We start from the raw sequence: 26,986 nt of genomic DNA, 5'->3' as shown, positions 1-26,986 counted from the left end.
AAATGTGGGTGGTCTGATTAGTAAGTTTGCAGATGAAACAAAGATTAGTGGAGTTGCTGACAGTGCTGGGGATTGCCAGAGGATACAACAGGGTACAGACAGATTGAAGACTTGGACACAGAAATGGCAGATGGAGTTTAATCCAGACAAATGCAAAGTAATGCATTTTGGAGGATCAAATTTAGGTGTGAATTATACAGTAAACGGCAGAACCCTTAGGAACATTAATATACAGAGGGATCTGGGCATGCAGGTCCACAGTTCCCTACGCGCGTGGCCAAGGTGATTAAGAAGGCATATGCCATGCTTGCCTTCATCAGCTGCAGCATTGAGTACAGGAGTTGCAAAATCATGTTGCATCTATTGGTTAGGCCACATTTGGAGTATAACATGAAGTTCTGGTCGTCACACTATCAGAAGGATGTGGAAGCTTTGGAGAGAGTGCAAGGAAGGTTCACCAGGATGTTGCCTGGTCTCCACGATGTTGACTGAGGAGAGGTTGAATAAACTAGGATTGTTTTCACTGGAAAGATGGAGGCTGATGGGAGACCTGATACGAGATCTACACAATTATGAGGGGAATAGACAGGGTGGATAGTCAGAGGCTTTTTCCCAGGGTGGAAGTATCAATTGCAATGGGGCACAGGTTCAAGGGGGAAGTTTAAGGGAGATGTGCGGGGAATGTGCTGCCAGAGGTGGTGGTGGAAGCAGGCACATTAGCAACATTTAAGAGGCATCTGAATGGGTACATGAATAGGGAGGGAATAGAGGGATACGGACCGAGTAAGGGGAGAAGGTTTTCTTTAGTTTAGATAGGGCATAATGATCAGCCTGGGCTTGGAGGGCCGAAGGGCCTGTTCACATGCTGTACTTTTCATTGTTCTTTGTGTTTTTGCGAGCAAACTCTATGCCTCGCCTGTCAAGCATCTTTTTTCAGTCCTGTATAATTCAGCAGTCCCCTACTTCAACTTAGCATTAGCTTCAGTTTGAAGCTTTGTACACTAGACACATCTGATTTTCTCTTAAGAGTTAGAATTTTTAAAAAATCAACAAAGATAAAATCTTACTTTCAGCTTAACTTTCACACTTCATAATAAAACTTTATTCCACCCCCATACAGCTACAAGAATACAATGGAAGACATTTTTTTAAAATCGTGGGGCAGGGCGAAGAAGAGGGTGCAGTTTGAGAAGGAATGATATCAAGTAAAAAAAAAATTAGCTTAGTATCAGCAGCCAGGAATGTGATATCTTTTAAACAAGCTGCATTTAGTTCCAAGTTATTTACATCATGAAACATGGCACATAGTTCATCACGTGTGATCAACAATGTGGAATTGTGCTCTCAACATCGACATGGACAGAAACCGCCTTCTCGTTAATAGAGTTTTGAATATACCATCATCGTGAGGCAAAGATTACATGGAATTGACTCTCATACAACAGAATGGTTCAGAAGTGAGTTTCGATTCAGAAGACTCGAGTCTGCTGGTTTGTGGATAATCTGGTGAAGCTGATTGCTTTCACACAAGTGTTGGAGAGCTGTGGTTTCAGCTTAGTTGACACCATGCTGCTGGCTTTTCACACTGCAATTCTGGTACCTTACATAATGTACGAGTCAACATTTATGATAATGGAAAAAGTGTGATAAGTAGAATAAGTTCTCTTCTAATTAAGGGAAGTGGGTGCATGAAGCAGAGAGGCATTGGCTTCCTGTTTGTAACTTTTAAATATATTTGGCATTATCAGAGGAGGGTGGGTGGAAATAGCATGCAAAGAACCACTTATAAAATTAGGTTAAAAAGAGGTTACAAAAATATTTGAAGAATTTATAATGCAGCTGAATGAGAAAGCCTATCACAATTTTTTAAAAAGTGTACAATGGCATTGACTTGAGTACACAGTTCCTTTCATGAGAATGAAAATGGTTCTTTCTGCTACTGTTACTCTGCATAGGTAGCACTTGCCGTTTACATGCCTCACCAAGCACAAAGCCTCAATCACAGCACATTGATTAAACACGTAGGTATGGGTTGTCCATATGCAGGCTAGGAGACAGGAGGCATTTGCATTTTCTCCTCCAAAAGCATGCCTTGCACTGGGCTAAATCAGCAGATGTCCCAGGGACAAGTCATTTTCTCAAATACGCAAACAAAATTGGCCTAGTACGCCTGGATCCCTCACCTCATGCACTGAAATCTAGTATATTCCTAATTTTGCAAGTAGGCTGCCTCTTTAATATGCATCACCATCTGCACAATTTACATTTGCAGAATCTCCCATTTAATAATGTCTCGTGGCGCAGTGAACAGCATCCCAGCCTTCGTGAGCTAGAAGCTCCCGGTTCGAGCCCCACCCCAGGACCTGATGTCCAAGGCTGTAACATGGTAGGTTGAGTGTCACCTGCAAATCCTTCCAACACATGCCAATGGCAGCAGGTAAGAGCAGGAGAGGTTCCTGGACAGGGATGTGATGGAAGGAAAATAAGGGCTGCGACTATCACTACCCACGGTTCCAGACTACAGCATGCATGTAAAAATGCATGTTACCACAGCAACTCAGACTCCAAGTGAATGGCAAACTCCACCCAATTAATAACCATAAGCTGCTGGTGTGATTCTCATCCAGCAGCCCTGTGTTCGATGACATACAGGTTTCTGGTTAAGCATGTTCTGGTTCAGCAATGTCTTAATTTTAAAATTCTTATCTTTGTTTTCAAGTTCTTTCATGCCCTCACTCCTCCTTATTTCTGCAATCTCCTCCAGCCTTACAAACTTCAGAGACAACTGCACTTCTTCAATTCTCACCTCTTGAGCATCCCTGATCTTAATGATGCTTCAGCTGCCAAGATCCTAAGATCCAGAATTCCCTCCCTAAACTCGTTAAGCCAGTCATTAAAGCCTACATTTTTGACCACGCTTTTGATTATATAAAGGGAAGAAAAGAAAGTCTCACATTAAATACCACTTTTCAGAATCACTAAACACCTGTGTTTTACAGCCAATGAAGTACTTTATGATGTTTTAGCACCATTGTAATGCAGGAAATACATACCCACAAAACAGTGATGTAATGACCATTTGGGGAGGGGGGAGGGGATCAAATGGCCTACTCCTGTTAGCACCTAATAAGATAATCTGTTTTTAGTGATTTTGATTGAGGGATATATATTGGCCAGGACAATGGAGATAACTCGCCTGCTTTTTCAAAATAGTGCCATGGGTTCTTCTGCAGTCACAGCAGCAAGCTGATAGGGGTTGTAGTTCAATGTCTTGCTTGAAAAAAGTGTAACCTCCAGCGTCAGCCTTGGTTTTTGAGTTCGAGCCCTGGAAAGGGACTGGAACAGTTTTAACAACACCAGGTTAAAGTCCAACAGGTTTATTTGGTAGCAAATACCATTAGCTTTCGGAGCGCTGCTCCTTCGTCAGATGAAGGAGCAGTGCTCCGAAAGCTAATGGTATTTGCTACCAAATAAACCTGGACTTTAACCTGGTGTTGTTAAAACTGTTACTGTGTTTACCCCAGTCCAACGCCGGCATCTCCACAAGGGACTGGAACCCAGACCTCCTGACTCAGAGGAGAGTGCTACCAACAGAGTAGCAGCTGACAAATCACTGGTTCTATTATTTCCTTACATGGCTTGATACATTTTGTTTGATAATGCTCCTATGAAGTGCATTGGGATGCTTGTGATTTTAAACATGCTATATAAATACAAGTTGTTGAGAGTGGGGATCTTAATCATTAATTGCATTTTAAAAGAATGAATTCTTCAGAATGTGGCAAGGCCAGTATTAGCTGCCTATTCTTAATGATTTCTGAGATGATGAGAAGATTCAGAAACTCCTGCAGTTCGTTGAAGATACACCTATCATACAGCTGTTAACTAGGGAGTTTCGGGATTTTGACCCAGCGCCAATGAAGGACCAGGGATAAATACCCAAGTCAGATTGATGATGATTTGGAGAACTTGGGAGGTGATAGTCTTCCCATGCACCAGCTGCCCTTATGTTTCCCTCGATTATGTTGTTTTTTTTAAATAAAATCAATTGCAAGTTGTAATAGCTCCCCTACATAAACTGCCTGAACTTTCTGTAATGTACAGAACCGTACAAGCCAAATTAAAGCAGGAACCTGCTGGAGACCCAGGGGCAACATGCTATGCAAATAGAGCGTCCATGGTAACATTTTATATAAACCCTTACAAAAGATAATGGTCCAAGTCAGGACATGTCGTGTATTGTACAACAGTTCAAAGCTTTTATTGAGCACTAATCCATTCAGTAGCTGAATAAGGCTGTGGACAGGGCTGGCGGAGGAAGAGTGTTTGGAGTTACACGTTGGAGGAATCAGGCAGCACAGTCTTGATCAGAAACAGAAAATGCTGGAAAATCTTAGCAGGTCTGATAGCACCTGTGGAGAGAAAATAGAGCCTTCGTCAGAAGGTCATCCAGACTCGAAACGTTGGTACTATTTTCTCTCTCCACAGATGCTGTCAGACCTGCTGACGTTTTCCAGTATTTTCTGTTTTTGTTTCAGATTCCAGCATCCGCAGTACTTTGCTTTAAGCACGGTCTTGATTTCTAACAATTGATCTATGCCAAAGTAAACCTGGGTTTGGGCAAGTTAGAACTGGCTGTATGATTATTGTGCCAGCCCTGGCATCACTATGAATACCATAAAACCAAACACAACGAAAAAGTCATATAGTACAGGATATCCATCATAACACCACAGCATCCTCATTTCCGTACCCATGCGTCTCACAAACTATTTTGGAGGACTTGTTTGTTGTTGTAAAAGGAAATTAATTGTAATTGCAGTGCTAACTGATACAGGTCCTCAAGAGCTCTTGCAGAAGCTTCATGACTTAATTTTGTGACTTAACAGTGCCAGTATCTTTAAAAACACCAAGGCCACACTTTGTTATACATTATCTGCAAAGAATTTTGTTTCTTTTTAAAAAACAGGTTTCAAATGGCAATTTAGAGATTTATTTAAAGCCACATCTGTGGTAATTTCAAATTCTGTAAATGCAGTCACTGGTGTACTTAGACATGTTGCTAGACTTGGCTTAAACAAGCTTCATCACAAACATGCTGCTTATTATGGTTTTGTATTGGCCCAAGGTAATCTTTATATAGAATATTCTCCTGCAAACAAAAACCACATGAGCATCACGTTACAGCACCAATTGAAAGTGCAGATTCAACTGAAGTAAATGACTGTTCACAACCTAGAGAAACAACCCCTGACTACAATATTCAGAACTAATGGGCTCAATTCTAAAGTCTAGAACACACTTTGACTTCTGGCATTTTCAAAATGATGCCAGTTCACTTTCTAAGCAATGGGTCGAACTTTGAGATTTAGATCAACAGTAACGACTCCAGCAGCAATCCAGGAGGTCCTCCACTGGGTACATCTCCTAATCCCAACATCACTCCTTCAGCTAGTACCCACTGCTTCCTCCCTTTGAGCTAATTTCATATTCACCTCATAAATTAAAACCGAGGATGCACATTGTTTTGAGCGTGTGTATAGTCGCAGATGGAACTTTATCAGAAGCTTTCTGAAATTCAAGGCACATTTTATTTCAGAGTTTCCCAGCATCCACTTGGCACTTCCTGCACACAATGGAAAGAAGGTAGAACAGGGGAGGCGAAAGTCTGTACCCCATTTGGGAACAGAAGAAGAGATAGAAAAGAGGGAAGAAATGAAAACACAATGAAAAGGTTACTTCAGGCTCTAAACTTCCTGTAACATCTTGGAAGATCTACTTGTCAAACTCTATATTAGTATTCAAATTCTTGAAGCACTTTAGGAAGGCTGGTGTGAAGCACTGATTGAGTCAGTTTGTTACCACCTTTCCTATTACAGAGCTGAAAATGAACACCAGCACTTGGCCAGAATAAATTATGGAGGGATAGGAGATGGGCTGTTAAATCCATTTCACATCCCTCCTCCCTTACTTTACCAATTTAGATGCACAGGAAGTCTTTTCTGAAGGCAGTTTACGAAATGCATAATGTTTAGCGCAGTCAGTTTGATGACATAGAATCTATAATGTTTAAAAACTCCAGAAACCATAAAGATCAGAAGTTGTTGAGAGGCACGATGACACTGAAGTTTGGCTTTGCCTTTGCTATTAGAAACTTGTTACCTTTATATTGGGGTGGGGGGATGCATTTTCATGTTTAAATCTAGGCCTGAACCCAGATCCTTAACAGGCGTACTCACATTGTTAGTTGTTTGCCTGTGGACTAACCGATCAATTGGTTCCTACACACCAGCACATACCTGGTTCATTTTGAAGAAGTCCAAGGTAGGCCTTGTCCATCGGACATCCTCATCATGCCTCCGTTTTATACCACACTTGCGTTCGTTTAAGTCGCAGGGCTGGGAATGACTCCGCAACAGGCCCTGCTGCCGCCGGTTCATCTCTGGAGTGGAGGAGGGTGTGCTTTTGGCTGACAGCAGGCATCTTGCTGCCTCGCGAATGTGCACTGGTGAGAGTGAGAAGCGCCTTTGAGGGATGAATGTGCACTGCTCGGGCAAAATGCACTGCACGCCCAAAAACGTTCTCTCGCCGATATCTGTGGAATGGTTGTTGGGTGACAGCATCCATGGCAACGGGGATTCGGGAGATGTCGTGAGACTGGAAAATGTGAAACTGCTGGTGTTTGAGTAATGGCCGGAGTTGGGAAGTTGCTGGAGGCCAAGGCTGGTGGGGCGCTGAGTCGAGTTACTGAGCTGTACACCTGAATTTCCACCACTGTTGCAGCGCCGTTTGACAGGAGTCCAGACCTTGGAGCCGACTGGTTTCCACAGAGACCTGCAGCGCGACAGGTCCTCTGGCACAGAGAGTGATCGACAGTGTCTCTTGGTCGGTGGATCTGGCAGTGAGGCAAAACTCTCAGAGAACTGCAAGTCACTTAAATTCCCCACTGACGTGCTGGTCATATGACCCATCCACGTACTTGTTGCCTGACCTGTCCATAAGGATTTGTTCTGACTGGAGGAGTTGATGCTGCTTAGGTTGTAGCTTGCAAGTGAAGGGAACCCCATATTCACTGGTAATTCAGCATTTGAAGTGTCAAATACATTCCACTTCCTTTCCTCTGCAAAGGTATAATGGAAAAGACATTCAGTAACACAAATATAGCATTAAAGCATCAACAAAGCATTGCAGCACAGATCTCCTGAAGGTACCACTCAATGGGCCAAGGGCTCCATGGTATTGCATCAATGAAAGATAACCAAGTCTAATCACGTTATAATCGAACATCCATATCGCTGGGCAAAGATCACTCGACAACAATTGGGAGCAGAAGCCCAAGCTAAATTTTCCTTTTCCCAACAAGGTGACCAACTGTAGCATCTTCGCTAGTATCCCAGCTGAAATGAGCTCACGTAGCTTGGACTAGGAATAGAACCTGGAGCCACCTTGTGTGTTTGACTTATCAATTAAAGCCTAGAAGTGAGTGGCTGAGGGGACATTTATATTCTCCTGTGACCGTCACTCCCCTCCCCCTCATATAGCAAATTATCCCAGGCTGCCCAGCAAAGATCAACTTGGAGGAGGTTAAAATAGCACTAATAAAAACACTTTCTGCATTAAGCTTCAGAGGAATGCATAGACATATTTTGCAACTTACCAGGAAATTAATATGGAAGCCAAGTAGCAATAGGTAATAAAACAGTTCTCCCACTGAAATGATTTGCTCATGCAGAAGGGAATTGTGTTTATGAAGTTGGCCAGTGCGTTGACTGTGATAACCAAGTAAATAGTAGAAATCAAGTATGGTGATGAGAATGAGTGGCATCACCTGGGAAAGTGGTCACTAGTAGGAGGCCACTATCAGAGCTCAAGAATACTACACACTAATCACAAATAAGGGATGGGAAATGAACAAGTCACATGAAACATGCAAGCCTGGACAATTCAAATACATCCACCACATTTGGAGGATTCAGCAATTGATCAGTTAGTGAGCATACTGACTTTCTATGTTTGGGGTTTTTTGTGGGCTTTGAGGGGACTTAACTTTCAATCCATGCAGTTGCAAAGCTCTCTCTATCCCAGTTTAGCTACGGAGGTAGCGCATTAAAGCCAGCTGTTGTCCCAGATTAAATTCTCTTGGATGCAAGATGGCTGTCATCTTCCAACCCAAATCTGCGTGTCTCAGGTTACCCTTCCGTGCTGACTGCCCTTGCTGTCCTGACTAGCCACCTTGTTCTTCAGAGTCGAGGATGCATGCAACTCATTATTGTTGTATATTGGAGAATTTACGCTCAGAAACATGGAGGGTTAAAAATAACTGAACTTTATTTACAGGGTGGTGTTCACTACATGGTTGCTTCTTCTCTGGCAGTTCCCTGTGCCAGTGACATCATTTCTGGCGAATACATGAATATATTAATGCACAGTGCTTACTGTTGCTCCCAAGAATCAACATCATTGCATAACATTTCCTCCCCTTTTAAATTGAACGTCCTCAACAAATTCAAATAAGTGCAATATAAACAATAATCCATAAATAATCAATAAATCAGATGGTCGTCGGAAGGTCACCACTCTCAATGATTGATGGCGAATTTCTGGCATCTTCTTTGCACTGGTTGTAACCTCTGGCATTTTCATTTTTGAACAAATGTCATTAGTGGTTAACTTGAATAGCGTCAGCATTGTTTGGTCTACAGGTGAGGTGTTCCTTTTCTCAACCGTGTCTGTCATTGTCAGGGTTACAAGAAGATTCAGGTCAGGACTTTGTACAGTTGGACCTGGATTTTCAGCAGGTTCCATTTCCAGCAGCTCGGTTCTTCCTGCCAACAACTGGTCCACATGCCTCCTCCATCATCTCTGGCTTGGACGGTATGCGAGACAGGTCCAGTCTGTGCAAGGATTACGGAAGGAACCCATTTCTCTCCTGTGGAGTAATTCCTAGTCAAACCTCCTTGCCCTTGGTGGAAGACGCGATGTTTTGCTTTTCCACCGTTCTCTGTCCTTATTGTTGCTGTGGAATGATTTATTTCGTTTTCAGAGATTTCAACAAGTCAAATGCCGAACGTAGTTGTCTCTTAGTATAGTGCAGGAAGGGTTTGTCATTGAATGTGCGTATTCCTATACATTAGCAGGAATTGGTTAAGACATTTGAACAGTGAATGTTGTTCCCTGGTTGCTTTCAATGTATGCTTCATGGTTTGGACAAAATGTTCTGCTAGTCTGTTCTTAGCAGGACGGTACGGTGCAGACTTAATATGTCGAATACCATTCCCTTTCTAAAAAAACTTTCGAATTCTTGGGAGACAAATTGAGATTCATCGTCACTTACCAATTGATCATAGCATCCAAACCTACTAAAGACTTCTCCTTGCCACTCAAAGTCTTTTCTGATGAAGTAGATTTCATTATAGCGACTTCTAGCCACTTTGAATGAGCATCGACCGTTACGAAGAACAAACGTTCTTCAAAAGGTCCCAGAAATTCTACATGCACTTGTTGCCAAGCCTTTGCTGGCCATTTCTAAAGATGCTAAGGGTGGCAGGTTTCTTACCTTCGCACATGAAGAACGTGTTCCAATTTTCTCTTCAATTTCCGCTTCCAATCAAGGCCATCAGATAACCACCAATAACCTCTGACTTTTTCTTTCATGCGTACAATTCTGCAATGGCCTTCATGCAACTTGTCTAACACCAATCTTCTCAATGGTGGTGGAATAATCAAGAGTCCCCATCCTGACTGTACAGACAGCTCTAATTTTCTACAGGAACATGGTTTCAAGTCAGGTGTTAGTTCTGACTTCTTACTTCGTAATACCATTTCCATTACTTCTGAGAGCATCAGATCACTCCAAGTGTACTTACTCAGTTGTTCAGAGTGACTGGTGTACTATCTACTAGTTCAAAGTAGAAGATACTTCTGCTTAAGTAGTTTGACAAGCTACTAGCTGACTAACTACTTGTTGGCGGTAATCTTGAAAGTCCATCCACATTACAATGTGGATGTGATTGTCGATATGTGTTGGTATAATTATGTGCAGACAGTAACAATGCCCACCTCTGCATTCGATTTGCTGCCAGTGACGTGATTGCCGTGAGAGGTCCAAAAATGGTAGTTAATGGACAATGGTCCTCCAATAGTGTGATTTTCTTCTGTATAGGATTTAATGGAATTTCTTCACTCCAAAGATAATCTTTCATGCTTTCCTTTCAATTTTACTTTCAGCCTTCCTTGATGTTCAAGATACAAAAGAAATGGGAACACCATAAGGGGATGCATCATACACTAACTGTTGGGGTACAGTATGGTCAAAATGCTATTGACTTCAGATTTGAGCTACGCTTCTTTGGCTTGATGAAAGCGTTATTGCATTGATCTGACCGACCACTTCCACCTCTTGTTCAGATACAAGAGATTATGCAATGGTTTTAAAATGGTTGCCAAATTTGAATAAATCTTTCATAGTGGTTCAACAATGTTCTGAGGTGCAGATGTCTCTGCAATAGCCTTGACCTCCAAAAGAGATTTGTGAAGACCCGTGGTATTTGGGACATGTCCCAAATACTCAACGGAGGATTGGAAAAACTCACTTGTCCTTATAGTCTCTCAGTCCAGTCTTCTAATCTTTGAAGAGTGACATCCAAATTCCGAAGGTGTGCCTCTTCGTCTCTTTCAGTGGCCAGGATGTCACCTAGATAACACTGGACTCCACTGTCCACTCAGGATCTGATCCATTGCCCTTTAAAACAATGCAGGAACAGCTGTGACACCAAACGGCAATATGTCATGATTGCCAGAAGTTCCTATGACTTCTGGTCTACATTCATCTATAAGAAAGCTTGGCTTAGGTCAATTTTGCTAACATGTTGGCCTCCTGTCAATCCCACAATTAGGTCATTGATGTAGGGTAATGCGTAAAGTTCCACTCATAATACTGGATTTAGGATGACTTTGAAGTCTCCACAAATCGATAGATCCATCCTTCTTGATGACAGGTATTATTGGTGTAGGGCATTCACTGATGCGGACAGGATCCAAGACTCCAGTCTTCACAAGTCGTTCCAAGTCAGCCTCCACTTTCAGCCTGATAGCATAGGGTACCAACCTCACCTTCAAGCATTTTGCTTTAATCTTCAATTTAACTGATGTCTTTCAAACTCCCCAGCTCTCCATCAAACACAACAGTGTACTTCTTTATAGTCTTTGTAAAGCCCGATTCATTAGTCATCAAGTTGTCTTTGGCCCAGTTCAGTCAAATCTTTTCTAACCACGTTTGACCAATCGATGCTGGATAATTGCCCTTTACTACATGTTGAGCCAAATTTGCTGTTTGTCCAAGTTGCACAGCTACTTCAATGCAGCCCGTCAGTGGAACCATTTCACCTGTTTGTCTTCAACACTATTCTTGCAGCTTTCAAGGAAATATGTTTTTCCTTATATATAGTCTCTGGCATGAGTGAGACTGCTGTCCTAGTGTCAACTTCCATCCTTACTGGCTGTCCATCCAGCAGTGGAGTGACCCAATATCTATTCACCAACAGTGGCTAGCACATTGACTATTCATCTTCAGACTGTGAGTTGCCTCGTTTCTCTAGACCCTTTTGCACAGCATGCACACTTCTTTTGTTCCGTTTACATGCTGTTTTGCTTTTTTTCTTGATTATTTTTGCTTGTAACTTGCTTTTTCAACAGGCATGCTGTTTGTCCTCTTCTCCCCCCACAGCTTCGGCATACTATATCCTTACACCAGCTTTCCGCAGCTGAATGCCCTGACTTCACAAATCAGTGACATATATGAGTTTCACAATACTTAGGTATCGATCGATTCAGCCAATTGAGTACACAAACTGAGCTGCTGAGCTTCTTTTGCAGCCAGCTCCATTGCAACAGCAATTCCCTTGGCCTTTTTCAAAGTAAGGCTACTTTCGGTTAGCAAACTTTCTGTATTGCTTCATTTCACAGACAAATCTGTCCCAAATTGTGTCATTCAGCACATCACCAAACTCCCAATATTATGTCAGTCTTTTTAGCACAAACCACAAATTGCACAATTGACTCCCCATCATCTTGATTTATTTTGTGCAATCTGAAGTGCTCTGCATTTACCAAAGGCTTCAGCGAAAAATGCGCTTGCATCATATCTACAACTTGTCCATATGTTCTAGTGCCTGGCTTCTCCAGTTGCACTCAACCTCGGAGGAGATTAAACATCCCATCCCACCTCCCCTAGGAACTCCATCGCTCCACATTTTCATCAAAGGGTCCAATGACGCCATAAACTCCCGCCATTTTCTTACCAATGGAAGTCCCCCATATGCAAACTTTCAACCCGTTTTCAGCAGCTACCTTGATTTATTTCCTTTTAAACAAGGCAACGTGAACTTCGGCCTCTTTTTAAGCAGAGCACTCTAATTACTGTGCGGAGGATCATTTCTCACGTCCACCTTGCCCATTATGTCTGGAGTACATACGAAGAATTCCTCTTTCAAGTCTTCTGTTCCTGACATTTCCTGGAATTTTCCTCCTTTCTGGTGGCTAGCAAATGCTGCTTAAAATTTTCATCGCCAGTTTTAATGTTGTATATTGGAGAATTGATGTTGGGAAGCATGGAGGATTAAATGTAACTGAGTTTTATTGAGAGTGATGTTCACTACATGGCTGCTTTGCCGCTCTAGCAGTTTACCACGCTAGCAACCTGTGATGCCACTTCTGGTGAATACATGAATGTATTAATACATAGTGCTTAGGGCAGCTACCAAGTGTCAATAATAAATCAATCACAATTATCATGGTGTTCACACTTCAGGATACTATGCAAGTCAGGCAGGTGGCTGGGACCTGGACAGGAATGGCAGCTGGTGAGGTAAACGCATCAAGGCTTCGGCATCAGTAGAAATGGTGCAGAACCAAGTCTCCATGGATCTCGGCGTTTGTAGCGACCCAAAGATAAAAATACCAGACAAAGGTGTTGGGGACTGGACAGGGAACAGACCAACCGCAAACCAAACCAATGGCCATCCACTGGCCAGGAAAGTGATCTTCAAATTGACTCCAATCTTTCTCCAGCATCCACAACCACTGTGCACAGCCACATAACAGATTGGGCAGTTGAGCAAGTAATACCTTCACTATTTTCGCAGCCTGGCCCTGGCATCTTATGAGGATGAGTGGGAGAGCAAGACAACAGAACTGAAAGAAGAAAAGCAGCAATCATTCACAAACAATCCACAGCATTGCATAGTGAATAAGCCCATCCATGGAATTTGGTTGCATTGCAGAAATATGTTTCTGATATCCTTGCTGATTTTAACAACGGAAGAGCAATTGCATATTTATGGTCAGAGGACAAAATTAGAGAATAATTTCATTGTTTGCAGATATTGAAAGGAAACAAACTACGAACCGCCGGTCGTGTGACACAATATCTGCCTTCTGCATTCTATGCTGTGTCATTTGTGCAGGAACCTCAGCTGATATGCAGGATGCCCACAAGTGGCCTCTTTCCACGACAGCACTTGCTCTGTCTGACAGCACAGCACTGCTGTCTGAAAATAATTTTCACTCCAAACTATGACCTTTAACTTACAAAGAGAAACAGGTTACAATGCATTAAACTGCTTGATCCCTTCAAAGCAATTAGCCTCTTAAGCTGAGGAGGATAAAATAAGCTAGGATTTCTTCTCATGATGGCTTTCTAGGCAATCTCTTTGGAAAGTGGATTCGTGTGAACATCTGACAAAAGACAGGATTGGATTCTTGTGATGCCACTGTGATTAAAAGGTTCACCAATACTCCACATATGAAGACTGACCCCTTGGGTGAGGTACTGGAGGGTGCTCATTGCCTGTGGAACGATATCCCAGTAAGTTGTTAGTGGCTTCAAGAGAGGAGAGAAGTAAACTGGAGGAGATTTGTTTTTGAATAAATGCATTTTGACCTGCAGATAGCTAATCCTCATTTAGTCCCATTGACGACAACCACTTAGTGATGAATTTGGTTAATAAATGTCAGCTAATCTCGACACACCCAAATTGGAAGTGCGCCAGTACCAAACAATCTGGAAGTTGGGGTTGATTGTTATCAATGCAATGGAAAAGTATTGACTGCTGCCATCTTATGTTTCAAAGCTTTCAATGACATCTGACATTTTCATGAATTAAAGAATGCAGTATCACTTTATTGAGTCATCCCCACACCCAGTGTTTTTATGCCATGGTATTAGCAACCAGTCTATGGAAAGTCGATTGCTCTTGCACTACAAAATTTGGGAAGTCAGTTAACATGTACTAAAAATAAAGTACAGTAAACTTGTGTTGTTATCTACCACTCCACCAACCAACATTTCCAACTAACAGGAATTTCTGATGTTCCCCTAATACGAAACATCACTTTACCAACCAGAGCAATTAAAAACTTATCCAGAAATGTTATCTGTGTCTTGTATTATTTATTAATTTAGGCTGCTATATGCTGCTGATAATTAGAAGTATAAAGAATACGGTTCTTTACTCCGGGTGCATGCAGATTAATTCATGCTACAAGTATTGCACTATATTCCATTGGTAAATGAAACTCTTAACTGGTATTATTAACTGGCACGACCCAATCTCTGTGCATGACGGATAATGACGATTTTACAGTTTCAACTTAGCTCAGCTAGTAGTGCTCCTGTGTGTACATGGATTGGAGCATATAAATTCAGTTGATGCTTCATTACTGAACACAACTGGAGGAATGTTTCATTTCCGAAGGTGCCACTTTTTGAACATCTTAATTAAGCCCTTGTCTGTCTGTTCTTTCTGCTGATTCAGAAGATGGAGGACCCTAGGGCAGTACTGAAAATAGAGTAGAGATTTCTTCCTGCACCCTGGTGAACATTCCTCCCTCAAACAACAGCTCTGGCTATTCACCTTTGTTAATACTCACTACAATTCAGTATGTAAACCACTTTTTAGTTGCACGAGAGAGAAAAAAAAAGCATTATACAAATTCAAATGACTCAATGGCATTAGTGGGCAAATGCATCAGATGGTGCTGGGGCATAGAAAGCAGATGATCTAGGTTCTATATTTGCTCAAATGTTTGGGTGCTACAATTGAATCCAACACCGCACAGCTAAGGGAAAAGTGGGGTTTAAGGTTCACACTAGGCAATCAAGAACAAGCAAGGTTAATATTGAAACACTTTTTGACTGACTAGACCATCCCCACCTAACCTTTCCTGGACAGGCAGTGCAGAGTTTCACTCTTCTGAAATGCCTTGTTACTGGATGCAAATGCTATTCAATTCTACAGTGCTGATCTGCCTTCAGCACAAAAATGCATCAAGAATAAATAAAATGGCCATTAGGGTTTTACATATCTATCATGTTCTTATACTTTGCTTCAGTCTTCACAAAGGAAGACATAAATAATGTGCCAGAAGTGCTGAGAGAAACATGTTTTAGTGAGGAGCAGAAGGAAATCAGCATTAGTAGAGAAACTGTTTTGGGGAAATAGATGGGATTGAAGGTGGATAAATGTCCAAGTCCTCATAATCTTCATCCCAGAGTACTTAAGGAAGTGGCCCTGGAAATAGTAAATACACTGGTGGTTATTTTCCAAAATTCTTTGGACTCTGGAATAGTTCCTACAGATTGGAGGGTAGCTAATGTAAACCCGCTATTCAAAGGGAGATAGAGAGAAAACATAGAACTATAGACTAACGTTGGTACTGGGAAAGTTGTTATTATCAAGGATTTCATACTCGGCATTTGGAAGGCAGTGATATAATCAAAGACAGCATGGATTTACAAAAGGGAAATCATGCTTGACGAATCTATTGGAACTTTTTGACGATTTAACTAGTAGAGTTGACAGAGGAAAACAAGTGGATGTGGTTTATTTAGGCTTTCAGAAGGCTTTTGATAAGGTCTCACATAACAGACTACTATGTAAAGTTAAGACACATGGGATTGTAGGTAATGTCGTGATATGGATAGAAAGCTGGTTAGCACATAGGAAGCAAAGAGTTGGCATAAATGGGTCTTTTTCTGATTGGCAGTCAGTGGCTAGTGAGATTTTGTAGGGATCTGTACTAGGACCCCAACTGTTCACATTATATATTAATGATTTGGAAGAGGGAACTGAATGCATTATCTCCAAATTTGCAGATGATACAAAGTTGGATGGGAGGGTGAGCTGTGAGGAAGATGCAGAGATGTTTCAGCGTAACTTGTGGGTAACTGCATGACAGATGCAGTATAATGTGGATAAATGTGAGGTTATCCACTTTGGTAGCAATAACAGGAAGACAGATTATTACTTGAATGGATGTAAATTGAGAGAGATGGATACTCAGCGAGACCTTGGGAGTCCTCGAGCATCAATCGCTGAAAGTAAGCACGCAGGTACAGCAGGCAGTGAAGGCGGCAAATGGTATGTTGGCCTTCATATTGAGAGGATGAGAGGATCGGGATAGAAACGTTTTGCTGCAATTGTACAGAGCGTTGGTGAGGCCACACCCTGGAGTGTTGTGTGCAGTTTTGGTGTCCTTATCTGAGGAAGGATGTCCTTGCTATAGAGGGAGTACAGCGAGGGTTTACCAGGCTGATTCCTGGGATGGCAGGTCTATCATATGAGGAGAGACTAAATTGGCTAGGATTATATTCACTGGAGTTGAGGAGAGAGAGGGGAATCTCAGAAACTTATAAAATTCTAACAGGGTTAGACAGGGTAGTTTCAGAAAGAATAATCCCAATGGTGGGGGAGTCCAGAACTAGGGGTGATAGTTTGAGGATAAGGGGTAAACCTTGTACAACTGAGGCGAGGAGAAATTTCTTCATCCAGAGGGTGAATGTGTGGAATTCACTACCACAGAATGCAGTCGAGGCTAAAATGTCATCTGATTTCAAGAAAAAGTTAGATATAGCTCTTGGGGCTAAAGGGATCAAGGGATATGGGAGGAAAGGGTGGGTGGGAAAAAAAAAATCAGGATATTGAATTCGATGGTCATGATGAATGGCGGAGCAAGCTCAAAGGGCCGAAAGGCCTCCTCCTGCTTCTAGTTTCTATGTTTCAGGTTGTTGGGACCAACTTCAACTGGTTTCTCTTGTTGCCCGAATTGAATTCGGCTCGAGTATTGCAATACACGGGTTATAACCTGCAAGTGATAGGTGCTGGCAGGATGTTGAATTCAGTGGAGTACAGACTGCTATTTTGAAAGATTAGAGAATATGCACATGTAGTTTTGTTATAAAATTAGCTATTAACATTAGAACTCATAACTCCTCAAGCAGAGACCAGGTTCTGCTGTATTATTTTTTTTAAAAAAAACTTCATTAGATCCAGTTCTTCAAGTTTACTTTCAACAAAAGGCATCAAAGTTAGAGACTGCAATTAGATGAGAACTTCTTGCATCATGAAACTTCTGTGAACAGTGCAGCCGGATAACTGGAATTTTGTATAGTTGCCAGTGGAAACCAGAAGCCTAGTCAATGCTTCACTCTGGATTCTTTGGTCACCTTTTTGTTCATTGCAGGATTTGACAAATCATTTTTATTTACGTTCAACTTCATAAAGGGCTCCAGCTGAGACGCTGTGAGTTATAGGTTTCACTTGCTGTGTTGTGCATGCCAGTGATTGTCTTGCGTGTGTGTCATTTTTCCCTTCCATCTCCTCCTGGTGAGTGAGAGCACTCATCTGTGCAGAGTGCTTCTTGTGGCTTGATTTATCATACCAAAGCTCCCCATCCCATTGTGATTGATTTGAAAGCCACGTCTGAACTTGATGTTCTAGTTTGCATACTTGTTTTTTTCCAGTGATCTGAAGGTGGTGTTTGTTTTTGTCTAACAATTATATAGGGAGCAAGCCATTCAGTCCTTCGAGACTCTTCACTCACTCAATTAGATGAATTAACTGACCTCAAGGCCCAGCAAAAGTCTGCATTTTAAAATTTTCATCCTTATTTAGGTTCTTCCATGGCCTCACCCCTCCCTATATCCCTAACCACCTCCTGCCCTACAACCCTCAGATCTCTGCACTTCTCAAATTCTGCCCTTCTGCACATTCCCCCGATTTCATCGCTCCACCACTGACAGCCGTGACTTCAGCTGCCCAGGCCACAAGCCCTGGAATTTCCTCCCAAGGTCCACTTCTCTTGCACCAGTTTTAAGACTGCCCTTAAAACCTATGGCTCAGGCCAAGCTTTTGGTTATCAGTCCAAATACTTCCTTACATGTGTCCCTGCCAAATTGTGAGATAACTCACCTATGAAGCACCTCTGGACATTTTACTATGTTGAAAGATGCTTTCTAAATGCCGGTTGTTGTTTGATCTTCAATCTATACCCCTCCATACCCTTATCTAACAAAAATCTCAGTTACCATTCAATGAGATCATAGCTGATCTGTGACTCAACTTCATACATCAGACTTTTGAATGGATCTAGGGTGTGGATCTTTCTCCATGCCCTGGCTATAACTGTAACATTACATTCTGCACTGTCTCATTTCCTTCTCTAGGAACGGTATGCTTTGTCTGCATAGCATGCAAGAAACTATACTTTTCACTGTATACTAATACATAACAACAGTAAATCAAATCAAAATGCCTACCTTTGCTCAATATTCCTTAGCCGTTGGTTGAAAGAAATGCACTGGTCTCGGATTTAAAATGAATGATCGACCATGCATCCACTATCGTTTGCAGAAGTGTTCCAAACTTTGCATGTAGAAGTATTTCCTAAATTTACTTCTGAAAGGCCTGGATCTAATTTATTAAGCCGTGCCCCTTGCGCCTCGATTCCCCAAACAGCAAAAATAATTGTGATCCCTTAATATCTTGAAAAGTTTGATCAAATAGCCCCAGAACCTTTGAAATTCCAGTGAATACAACCCTAGTCAGTGTAATCTCTCATAATTTGACCCAATTCCAGTAAGTCTATATTGCACTACTTCCAAGACCAATAAATCCTTCCGAAAGTATGGTGCCTAGAACAGTTCACAGAACTTCAGGTATTATTCAACCAGGACTTTCTACAGCTAAAGGATGACTTCTATGCCCTTGGATTCCAGATATATAAAAGGCCAGAATTTCATTAGAGCTTTTGATGAATTTCTGTATGCGTTCATGACATTTTAAAGATCTACGTAGCTGGACTCCCAAGTCTCTCTTGGAGCTCAACTGTTTCTTGTTTTACACCATTTCGAAACTACTCTGATCTTTCCGTTTTAGGCCTAAAGTGGTGACCTCACACTTGTCCAAACTGAAATCCATTTGCTACAGTTTTGCCTAATTACCTAATTTATTAATAGATTTATGCTTCCACCTACACAGCCTACAATACTGCCCATCTTTCCATCATCGGGAAACTTGGGATATGGGCTCACAATTCCATAATTTAAGTTGTCAATAAATATATTAAATGGCTGAGGTTTCAAAACAATTCCCTGTGGGATGCCACTAATCAAATCCTACCAATCAAGTGTAAATAAGAAACAGGAGTGGTAGGTCATACAGCCCAATGAGCCTGCTCCCCCAATTAGCAAGATCATGGCTATACTTTTACAACAACTTTACTTTCCCATCCAATCTCCATATCCCTCAATTCTCTTAGTGCCATAAAAGCAATTAATCTTAGCCTTGGACGGCACAGTAGTTAGCACTGCTGCCTCAGTGTCAGGGACCCGGGTTCAATTCCAGCCTCAGGTCACTGTCTGTGCGGAGTTTACACATTCTCCCCGTGTCTGCGTGTGTTTCCTGCGGTTTCCTCCCACAGTCCAAAGATGTGCGAGTTAGGTTGATTGGCCATGCTAAATTGCCCCCTAGTGTCAGGGGATTAGCAGGGTAAATGTGTGGGGTTACGGGAATAGGGCCTGGGTGAGATTGTGTGGTCGGTGCAGACTTGATGGGCCGAATGGCCTCCACCTGCACTGTAGGGCTTCTTTGATTCTATGAATATACTTATTGAGAGCTCCCTGAAGTGGAAAATTTCAAAGATTAACAAACCTTAGTGAAGAAATATTTCCTCACCTGAATCCTAAAAATGGCAAAGTGTTTTTTAATTCTGAGATGATTACTCCTAGTTCCATACTCTGCAGCAGGGGGGAAAACAGCCTCTTATCAACCCTGTCAATTCTCAGAATTTTACACATTTCAAGAGATTGCTCCTCAGTCTCCTAAGATGGAGAGGAATTTGTACATGAATGACCAGAAGTTAACATGCAGGTGTCATAAGCATGCAGGTGTCGTAAGCACTTGGGAAGGTAAAGGTCTTTTATTGCAAGGGAAATGGAGTATAAGGTTAAGGAAGGCCCGCACAATTGTGTAGGACTTTGGTGAGAGCGCACTTGGAGGATAACTGGACAGCCATCTGATCCCAAGAATCAAGATGGTGAATCCTTCCTTAGGTCAGGCAAACTAAACTGTACACAATACCTCCAAGTGCGCTCTCACCAAAGTCCTACACAATTGTGCGGGCCTTCCTTAACCTTATACTCCATTTCCCTTGCAATAAAAGACCTTTACCTTCCCAAGTGCTTACGACACCTGCATGCTTATGACACCTGCATGTTAACTTCTGGTCATTCATGTACAAATTCCTCTGAATGGCAATTAGAGGCCCACCAACTCTCTGCCCATTACATGTATTCGGTCTCCTACTGCTTAGCAAATCATCTAACTAGGTCAATAATTTGCCCTCAATTCTATGTGCTTCAACTTTAGACCTTCTGAGGGATTTTATCAAAAGTATTCTGGTTGCCCATATAAATAACATTCATAGATATTCCACTCTGTCCAACATCTCAGTCACCTTTCCAAAGATGTGATCCATGCTTTACAAAGCTACACTGGCTCTCTCTAATCAGCTGAAAATTCAATGTGTTCAGGCTTAATTATAGAAGCTACTAACTTTCCGATAACTGATAGTACATTACACTAACCAATCTGGAATTCTTTGTTTCCTTCTTTCAGCTTTCTTAATTGGTGCAATTTTCCAATCTAAAGGAACATTTCCAGAATTCAGAGAATTTTGGAAGATTAGGGAATCTGTAATGTTTGCACCCACTTCCTTCAAAATCCTGAGATGGCCCTGGGGATTTGGGACTCCTCAATTGGTATTATTTTCTCCATTATTGGTAATTGGCTTACATTAATTCTGGTGGGACCCTGTCCCTCATTCTATATTAGCTTCCCTGAAGAGGCAATGTATTCATTTCTAGATCTGATATATAATTTCAAAAGACAGTAAAATATAAAATTGCTCTTGCATAGGTTCAGGTTTCACTGCTGGCCTCTTTTTGGGTGCAAACAATTGCACTTCCCGCTCAAGAAGAAAAATCATTCAGGTTCCCATTCCTGATCATTACTTTGCTGTGAGTCAAGTTCTTCTGTGATGATCCTTTCCAAATCAATTCTGCAAACTCAAGTTACCCCAGCACTCACGCAGCACAATTCACTGTGTACAAAGACAAGGGACAAAGGTGGGGGTGGAGGGTGGGTGTCCACTTCCTCCAGAGTGCAAGAGTTGCTGCTTTCATGAAAGGGGAAAAAAAGAAAATCAGAAAATAATTAGGGTGTTCTCCACCACCCATGCCCTCCCAATCATTTTATGTACCTCCAACAGTCACTTGATTAGCTTGATCAACATTGCTGACTATTCAAGGGAAAAGGCAGGTGCTGATTTATATGAAGAAAGCTTAGATCTATTTGCTTTTAGCACAATTTCCTGAGGAGTTTTATCAAAAGTTTGACTTTATACTTTCACTTTTATACTGAGCAAAGGTTGTAGTGAAATGTGATCCAACCCAGATGCATAGTTTGTTTTCATTTGTGACGTGTCATACTGGAAGCTTCGATTAGTTGAAAAGCAGAATTTGCTAAATCTGGCTGTTTGAGCTGTTCACTTTTTAAAAAATACTGTATATAAAGTGGAACATTGTTTGCGTTTGTATCCCAATAAAACCCAGTCCCTGCCAATTCCACCACCCAACCCATACACATTTATTGTACTGCAATTCCAGCCAGCTCCTCGAGAAGCCAAAGTTCTGAGCACTGGGGACTATTTCAGAACAAAACACATGGTACTGACCTCTTCCCAAGTGAGCCAGGCTGATTAGCTTTCACAGTTGGGGAGCATTGATTGCCTATTTTTGTTGGAGGGAGGTGGGGGGGAAGAGATGGAAATTACAGATTGCTTTGTCTGTCCTGGTGGTCTGTAAGGCTTTGAAGTCTTGGCTTAGTGGTAGCACTATGGTTCCGAGTGCATGTCTCAGTCAGATACTTGACGACACAATCTAGATTTATACAGATCAGTATCTGCTTGTGGAACCTTGCTATGTGCAAACTGGATGCCACATTTCCTACATTACAACAGCAGCTACATATAATCTGCTGCAAAGTGCTTTGGGACATCCTGTAGTTGTGCAATGTTCCTTTATAAAATCATGCTTACTGTTTCTTCTTGGTTAATCATGATGTGGAGATGCTGGCGTTGGACTGGGGTAAACACAGTAAGAGTTTTAACAACACCAGGTTAAAGTCCAACAGGTTTATTTGGTAGCAAATGCCATGTGCTTTCGGAGCACTGCTCCTTCGTCAGATGGAGTGGATATCTGCTCTCAAACAGGGCATACAGAGACAAAAAATCAAGTTACAGAACACTGATTAGAATGCAAATCTTTACAGCTAATCAAGTCTTAAAGATACAGACAATGTGAGTGGAGGGAGCATTAGGCACAGGTTAAAGAAATGTGTATTGTCTCCAGACAGGACAGCCAGTGAGATTCTGCAAGTCCAGGAGGCAAGCTGTGGGGGTTACTGATAGTGTGACATGAACCCAAGATCCCGGTTGAGGCCGTCCTCATGAGGCCTCAAGCAGCCTTCACGACACACGACGGCGCAGAGTCGCTGAGCAGAAACTGATAGCCAAGTTCCGCACACGAGGACGGCCTCAACCGGGATCTTGGGTTCATGTCACACTATCTGTAACTCCCACAGCTTGCCTCCTGGACTTGTAGAATCTCACTGGCTGTCCTGTCTGGAGACATTACACATTTCTTTAACCTGTGTCTAATGCTCCCTCCACTCACATTGTCTGTATCTTTAAGACCTGATTAGCTGTAAAGATTCGCATTCTAATCAGTATTCTGTAACTTGATTTTTTGTCTCTGTATGCCCTGTTTGAGAGCAGATATCCACTCCATCTGACGAAGGAGCAGTGCTCCGAAAGCTAATGGCATTTGCTACCAAATAAACCTGTTGGACTTTAACCTGGTGTTGTTGAAACTCTTACTGTCTTCTTGGTTAACGCAGTGTTCAGGGGATGGATAGGCAAGAATAGATGTATTACCCCTTTTTATACTTGGACAGGACAGCAGAAACCTGGCAAACAATTTTCATTCAATTCGGCTGGTGTACGACAGCAGGAAAGAGACGACTTATTAAGGCAGATAGCCAAGCCATCTTATTGCATTCCTGCTAGCTGCATGGCTAATATAGTTCAATACAAGTTAAAGGACCAATGAGCCTCACAGGGTGATCATGTGTCATGGCTGGCTTGTGATGCAGAGCAATGCCAACAGCACGAGCTCAATTCCTATACCGGCCAAGGTTATTCATGAAGGTCCAGCCTTCTCAACCTTTCCCCTCAGCTGAGGTGTAACGATCCTCAGGTTAAATCAGTCAGATCACCAATCATATCTCGCCCTCAAAGGGGAGGACAACCAATGGTTACTTGGGACTTTGGGGACTTTACATATGACATCACAAAATGTCTGACACGATTGAGTCTACTGAAAAGTACCACGCCTTCCCCCACCTATTTGTAGAATATTCTGCTTGAATTGCAGCTAACCTGTTCTGCAGGTTTCCCTAATCTATGAATGGCAGACCTTGCATTTAGTGTCATTGGGAATTCGATCTCAAAATGCATGCCAATACTTCAAGGACCACTTCCTCATTATGAACCATCCTAACCAATAAAGTTAAGAGTGTGTGCAATGGCAAGATCAAGTCAACATTTTACAGATCTACAGCAGGAGTATAGCAATCATTATTCACCCATTCAGAAAAAGTAGAGTAAAGGTATGCTAACTATTCTTCAAACTTTCACCATGTGTGCACTTGCTATTATAATACACGTTTGCAAGTTTATTCCTTCCACAAAGTTAGAGATTTCAATTCTTCCAATCTGCATTCATTTCCATAGATAATGCTTGCAATTTTGTTGATTTTCACATCGAAATTGATTATTCAGGTTTTTTTCACCATAACTCAACAAGATGATAGTGGAATGATTTCCCAGTTAGAATTCCTCAATACGAGCTACAAGAGTAGGTAGGGGTAATCCCCTTCTCCTTGGATGATAAAAAAAATCCTACCCACTCAACTTCTCCTTAACATTATTCGACACCGTGACAGACCCTCAATTTTAAACACCAATGCCTCCATCATCTGAAACTACTTCACTTGCTCCAAAGACAGGAAGCCACAAGCTACCTTCTTACACACAAGTCTGTAGCACACAGATTAATCGGATAAACACAGACCAGTACTTGGATCAGCATAAATGTTGGAACGCAGCATAGCTGGTTTGTCATTCTCTGGCTTGTTGTGCACGGAGGGATAGGGGAAGAGAAGAATGTAGCAGGAAATCAGCATTTCACAAGTAATCAGAGGCATTTGCTGAAAAGAATCCAATGCTTGTTTTCTCAAATGCAAGTCAAGAAAATCTTAATTAATAAAACTATCTGCGCCTTCCAAATGGCTTAGCTGATGATGGCTTCCAGACACAACTAACAACCAGCTGACTAAAACAAAAAAAAAGCAGGGGTTACTGATTCCCGCCCCTCCTGTCCTGTCCCAGATGTGCTGAGCCTAGTTGTAATGCATATATCAGTAGCCCAGCTAATATCAGAGGAAAGCCTGTGCTTTAGTTTCCAATGTGTGCAGAATTAACCGTCTTAGTTGGCCTACTGATATCTACATTACAATTGGTCCCAGTACATCCAGGACAGGATGGGAAAGATGAGAATCAGTAACCCTTGCTTTTTTATGTCAGTCAGTTACTAGCTATTTCTGGAAGCCATTACACCATTCCTAATTGTTTCTAAACAAAGTTAGTGAGAAATTCACACAATTGTAGCTTCTGGCCTCCTCATGAGGAATACACTCTCTCTCCCTCCCCATTGCCACAGATTAGACCAGAAAACAGGTGCAGTCAGGTTGGCCAGAACAAAAATGAGAGCGCAACATGTCCAGCTGAAACTGCACAACAGCGATAGCTTATTAGGCAGGTATGACACTGCAGGTTAGGGCTTTGGCTTGTAGAGTTATCTGGAACATAGAAACTTTACCCTACTTACCTTCATCAACCTCCATCCTTCCACAAACCACTGGAGCCATTAGCTGGTCAATAGACGACTCAACTATGGGTCTGAATCCTTACCAAGCAGACAGTAGCTACCAGCAACTTTGTCATGCAGTATGCATAACTCAGCTTAAGGTGTACACAAGTACATTGCCAGTGACTAACCACAGCGGAGACCCAAACTATACCCCAGTTGGAGTTGTATGACAATTTATTCACATTGTCCAGAGATGAAGTAATGCTTTTCAGCATTGCCTATCTACAGCTTTAGAGTTTTCACATCATCTACGTCCAGGTCAGTTGAACAGTGGTGTATGCCATCCTCAAACTCAGAGAAGCACTCTCTAATGCACTGTGCTATTTTCCATTTCCCAAATTGCCAAGTTTCCTCACTGAGAGATTGCAAGCGCAGCTAACCAGGGACAGTTTTGTACTGAAATATCATGTCTCCAAGGACCAGATTGAGACATTGGATCCTCACAGCTTGGCAGATAAACAAGACTGACTGCATCGAGAATTAGCTGGATTGGCAAGGTCACTCTCTAACCTTGTGCACTGTCCAGCAACGCCTCTCCTGCAACCTGCAAGAACCATCTCCTATTCATCTCCCTTTCATTGATGGGCTCAGTAATTATTTCCTATCTGATATTCCATTACCATCGTTAAGATGGCAATGCCCACACATGCCTACCGCTCTATTGCCTGCCCACACTTTGGCAAATCAGACCACAAGGCTGTGTTCCTGCTCCCAGCTTACAAGCAAAAACTGAAGCGGGAGAATCCATCAAAGAAAGTTGTGCAATGTTGGTCTGAGGAATCAGATGATCTCTTACAGGACTGCTTGGAGTCAGTGGACTGGTCAGTATTTAAAAACTCTGCAACCAGGCTGAACGAGTATGCCACTGCAGTCACTGACTTTATTAGCAAGTGTGTAGAAGACTGTGTGCCAAAGAAGCAAATCTGCATGTTTCCCTACCAGAAACCATGGATGAACAGGGATATCCACTGCTTGCTGAAGTCTAGGTCTGAGGCGTTCAAGTCAGGTGACACTGACCTATACAAGAAAGCCAGATACGATCTAAGGAGATCCATCAAAGAGGCCAAAAGACAGTTCTGGACCAAGCTAGAGTCCCAGGCTAGCCACACAGATCCCTGACGATTATGGCAAGGTCTGCAAGGCAAAACAGGCTACAAGGTAAAGGCATATAAAATCGCCAGCTCCAACGTCCTCCTCCCCGAGGAGCGCAATGCATGAGACGCCCATTTTGAGCAAGAGGTTAGCGATAGCATGCCCTCCACACTGGAAGCCTTGGATGAACCTGTATCTGAGGTCACCATTGCAGATGTCAGAGCAGCTTTTTCAAAGGTCAACCCACGGAAAGCGACTGGCTCGGATGGGGTACCTGGGCAAGCACTCAGATCCTACGCAGATCAGCTGGCGGGGGTATTCGCAGACATCTTCAACTTCTCTTCACAATAAGCTGAGGTTCCTATCTGCTTCAAGAAGACCACCACCATCCCAGTACCAAAGAAAAGCCAGGCAGCGTGCCTTAATGGCTATTGTCCGGTGGCTCTGACATCCATCATTAAGAAGTGTTTTGAAAGGCTAGTTGTGGCACGAATCAATTCCAGACCG

The 26,986-nt window shown here is 42.3% G+C and overlaps 1 protein-coding gene across 4 annotated transcripts in view; it reads right to left on the bottom strand.

The window, feature by feature from the left end:
• fam53c (family with sequence similarity 53 member C) overlaps nucleotides 1–26,986 on the bottom strand; it is a 123,809-nt gene that overhangs the window by 39,833 nt on the left and 56,990 nt on the right. For all 4 annotated transcript variants that reach the window (XM_078231228.1, XM_078231232.1, XM_078231230.1 and 1 more), the window contains one exon: nucleotides 6,300–7,120. In XM_078231228.1, coding sequence (XP_078087354.1) covers nucleotides 6,300–7,120 — 821 coding nt within the window. The remainder of the gene's footprint in view (nucleotides 1–6,299; nucleotides 7,121–26,986) is intronic.

Source organism: Mustelus asterias, chromosome 16 (assembly GCF_964213995.1).
Source record: "Mustelus asterias chromosome 16, sMusAst1.hap1.1, whole genome shotgun sequence".
Classification (NCBI taxonomy): Eukaryota; Metazoa; Chordata; class Chondrichthyes; order Carcharhiniformes; family Triakidae; genus Mustelus; species Mustelus asterias.
Note: the sequence above shows the minus strand (reverse complement) of the source record. Positions and strands in the feature narration are given on the sequence as shown.